We start from the raw sequence: 4,160 nt of genomic DNA on the forward strand, positions 1-4,160 counted from the left end.
GGTGGGTTAGGAAGGACAGCGTGCCAGGCGGTGGTGGGTTAGGAAGGACAGCGTGCCAGGCGGAGGTGGGTTAGGAAGGACAGGGTGCCAGGCGGAGAGCTGCTAGAAGGGCAGAGAGCTGGTAGTCTTGAGCCAATGGCTCAACCCTCTCTGCAGTTTGGGGTGTCGGGTGCCAGAGCCAATGTCAATGAGTGTGAAAGTGAATGAACCTCCTCATCCTGTGGCCCAGCGCAAAGGTTTTGCTGCTGCTGGCAGGGATGGCTGGGCTGCTGGCATAGGGCTGTGCGTGAACATTTCCTCTGGTGCTGCTCAGGATGGAGGGCCTGCCACTGCCCCGGGCCTGGCCCGGGTTAAGCACATTCATATTGGAGCCCCAGGTCAGGCTGGGCTGTGGGATCTAGTGCTGGGAGCGGCTCTTACACTGTTATCTCCTTGTGTTGTTCCCCAGGGCTGCACGACCTGCTCTTCGGCATGTAAGTGTCCTGGGACAGCCATCCCCCTCCCTCAGCTGTGACCAGACATCCTCGCCCCCCACGCCGATCACCCCCGGCCACCTTCCCCTCCCGGGACTACCCCGCTGATCATGCTCTTATCCCCGAGCTGCCTCAGGGGTAGCTCTGAGAGCTCGGGGCACTATGGTGCCCGACGCTGGACCCCCAGGGGCTCAAGACGTGGCGCTCCAGGCCAGACCCTCAAAGGTGCTTAGGCTCCAAACTTGCACTGAAATCAATGGACCTGCTCCCAAGAGCCAAAAGCCAGGCCAGACAAACAGATCTGGACAAACAGCGCGTCACGAGGGCAGCCCCAGTCCTGCCCAGCGTTCCCTTGGCATCACCCCCCCCCCCCCCCCCTCCCCCTCGCTCAATTTGCCTTTCCTCCCCCCACCCCCCTGCTGGCCAGACGCTCCCTTCACGCACGTCTGGGGGCTTGTTTCCAGGGCTCTCTAGGTCCGCCCCAGCACCCGTCTCCATGCGCAGTTCCCCCCCATGGACCCCTGGCGCCTGCTGGGCGGTCTGTGAGGAACGGTTTTAGGGACATTCCCCCCCTTGTCCCCAGGGCTGGCCCAGAGGCTCACGAGCACATCAGCACTCCGGAAGACGCTGAGACGGCCGCAGGCGTGGCAGAGGCTGAGACGGGCGGGGAGCTTGGGGGCACATCCCCCACATCCCCCCCGGTCGGGGAAGCAGCAGCAGGTAACTGGGGCGCAAGTGCAGCTGATACGACAGTGAGGGGCCCAGCTAAGCACATAAGCTAGCCTGCATTTGAGGGTAAGCCTGCCTAAGGTGCAGCCTGTCACGTAAATCATTGGTCATCACTGCTGGTGCTTGGCGCTGGCTGGCCCCGGCTGAGGCGGCAGAATGTGCCAGCAGTGGGCAGCTATGTAATAATCTGTCCTGACCTTTCTTCCTGACCCTGCGAATGACTGACTGGCTTGTGCCCTGGAGCATGAGGGTTTATCTCCCTTGTTTATGGCAGCAGTGCGCAGGCCTACTGTGCGGGGCGGGGGGGCAGGGGCAGTTAGGGCGGGCTAGGGGTGTTCCTGGAGGACCCTGGTGTGCTTACAGTGCTCACCCAGGGCCATTTGCTGTCTGGAGCTCTCAGTGATTTGCTGTGTGTCTCTCCCTTTTGCAGAGTGTCACCCAGAGCCCCCTGCATCCACCCAGGAGGCTCCCCCAGCTCCAGATCTTGCTGATGACGACCCTCCGGTCAATGTCACAATCACAGTGACTGCGACATCGTGAATCCCAGCCGGCCCCCATCAGACCCATTCAGCACCCCTGCCCCGCAAGAAGGGCAGCGGTCGGGGGAGGGGAAGGGGATCTGGCATTTACAGGGCCCCCGTGCAGGGAGTGGCATTGCCAGACTGTTAGGGGGCGACTGAGAAGAAAACGGCCCCTGGGTACAATGCCCCAGAGGGCAGGAGCCAACGTACCAACGCACGGCCTGGAAGGAGGGTTCGCCATGGGGCTTGGAATCCGCTGGGGTTTTGGCCCTTTCTCCCCCTCCCCCGCCCCATAGCGATTAGCAGGGTGGCGCTTTCCCGTGCGGCTTAACTCGCTCCTCTGTGCCCAGCGCTGAGTTCTGCAGGCGGGACAGAGCCCGGGGAGCCGGCCGGCTGGCGACTTGCAATCGCTGCTCCCCTCTCTGGGAGCGCCGGTGCCGGTAATAGTCGACGGCCCTGCTGACACAAGGGAGCGGGTTCGGCTGGAGTGACCAGGAGCAGCAGCCTTGTCTGCGTTAGCTGGAGATGGCCACACGCCGGCCTCCCAGCCTTGTTCGGAGCCAGGATACGGAGCACAGCAGCGGGTGCACCTTAGCCCCACCTCCTGGCTCTGCTGCCTGGGTGAGGGGCTGCGAGGGCCCTGGCTGGATTCGGTTAGGGGGCTCCATGGGGAGCCAGGATAGCCGAGGAAAAGCCCAGGTCCTTTGTGTGAGCCAGGCAGGGGTTGGAGCCCCCTCGTCCCCTGCTGGCCCTGACAGACTCTTGGCAGGCCTGGTGGAAGCCGAGGGGCACAGGGTCCTGGCAGAGCGCTGCCCTGCGCCCCTGGGACTGGGACCCAGGCCCTCTGGGGAACTGCGCAGCAGCCCGAGGCAGGCCGGGGCTGAGCCCCGGGAGGACCAAACCCTCTGCGTGCCGCCCCTAGAGCAAGGCTTTTTATTGACGGGACACACATGCTGCAAACAAGGGGATGTGGGGCCCCGGGCTGGATTGGGGCCCCGGGCTGGATTGGGGCCCCTGCAGCAAGGCACAATCCCCTGCGAGCAACTCCTTCACGGCTCGGCCCACAGCTTGGGCTGGATGGGCAGCAGGGAGGGTGCTGAGCCTCGCCCCAAATCTGCCCACTTACTTAGGTGTCTAAGCTGAGCTCTGGTGCAAATCTGGAGGCTGGGCTATACCCCAGCCGGAGGCCTGGCTGCCTTAAAGGCACAGTACTAAATTCCCCTGCCAAGGCCTTACATCGCCAACCTCCCACGTTAAGCTGTATAGTCACTGAACCGGCCAGTGGGAGGCAGGGTGATGAGGGGCTTCCCGTGCCCAAGGGACTGTGTCTAGGGCACTTGTTTTATTGCCTCGCCTGCAGTGGCGGCAGCTCAGGGGCAGAGCCCGGCAGCACCGACGAACAGGGCCTTTCCTAAGATCCAACTCTGGGGGCGTTGTAAGTGCCAAGGGAGTGAGGCGCACAAGCCCCATGGAGAGTCACTGGGGATTATGCGCCTAAACCATTTGCGCCAGCTTCACAAAGGTGTAGATTTCTGTAGTAATTGACGTACTTTTCAGGAGCTGGGCCTTAGTTCTTTGGACCGCCCCACCCCGGGGGGCTTCACCCCTCTCAGGCGCTGCAGCCACCAGTCTCTCGGCAAGAGCTCGCCGGCACCAGACTCTGCCAGGATCCCCGAGGCCTGGCTGGCTAAGGCCTGCGCCACACACAGCGTTTGCCCTGATATAACTGTCTGTGGGGGGAGAGGGAGGTGTTATTTGTTTTACCCATAGCCTTATCTCGATACACCCCCTAGTCTGGACACAGTTATATGGCTCTGAAATGCCGTGTGCGGGGGTAGCTTATCTTGCTTGCCCAACTGGCATACGCTGGACCGGTATAAGCACTGGGTTATACACCTTAACTCTCCTGGTGTAGCTAAAGTGGCCAAACCGTCTAGTGTAGCCAGCCCTTAGATAGCAAGCCCCCGGGTATTTCTTGGCTTTCCCATTCTTTTAACAGCCCACCCTCCCAGCCTCCTTTGGCCAGCAGAAAGCTGCAGAAAAGTCCCCCCGTGTCTTTCCCATTCACCCGCTGCAGTCAGGCCATGCATTCAGTAATAAAGAGGTAGCTCATCAATCGCACGTTCCCGCATCCTCAGTCCAAGCCTTAGATGCTCTTGTTAGTCAGCACCTTCCAGCCAGACCCTCAGAGGGTGTCTCAGAGGAAGGACAGGAGCATTATCCCTGTTGACATATGGGGAAACTGAGTCACAGAGAGGCATATTGACTTCCCCAAGGCCACACCAGGAATCAGTATGTGAGCTGGGACTCGGGGAGGGATAGCTCAGTGGTTTGAGCATTGACCTGCTAAACCCAGGGTTCTAAGCTCAATCCTTGAGGGGGCCATTTAAGGATCTGGGGCAAAAATCTGTCTGGGGATTGGGCCTGCTTTGAGCAG

The 4,160-nt window shown here is 61.2% G+C and overlaps 1 protein-coding gene across 1 annotated transcript in view; it reads left to right on the plus strand.

Annotated features, from left to right (window-relative positions):
• VSIG10L2 (V-set and immunoglobulin domain containing 10 like 2) overlaps positions 1–1,742 on the plus strand; it is a 25,587-nt gene extending 23,845 nt beyond the window's left edge. Inside the window, exons 10-12 of the mRNA XM_026657880.1 lie at positions 449–473; positions 1,057–1,193; positions 1,633–1,742. Coding sequence (XP_026513665.1) covers positions 449–473; positions 1,057–1,193; positions 1,633–1,742 — 272 coding nt within the window. The remainder of the gene's footprint in view (positions 1–448; positions 474–1,056; positions 1,194–1,632) is intronic.
• The last annotated feature ends 2,418 nt before the right edge of the window (positions 1,743–4,160 follow it).

The sequence above is a fragment of the Terrapene carolina genome, unplaced genomic scaffold, assembly GCF_002925995.2.
Source record: "Terrapene carolina triunguis isolate 2854851 unplaced genomic scaffold, T_m_triunguis-2.0 Scaffold374, whole genome shotgun sequence".
NCBI lineage: Eukaryota > Metazoa > Chordata > Testudines > Emydidae > Terrapene > Terrapene triunguis.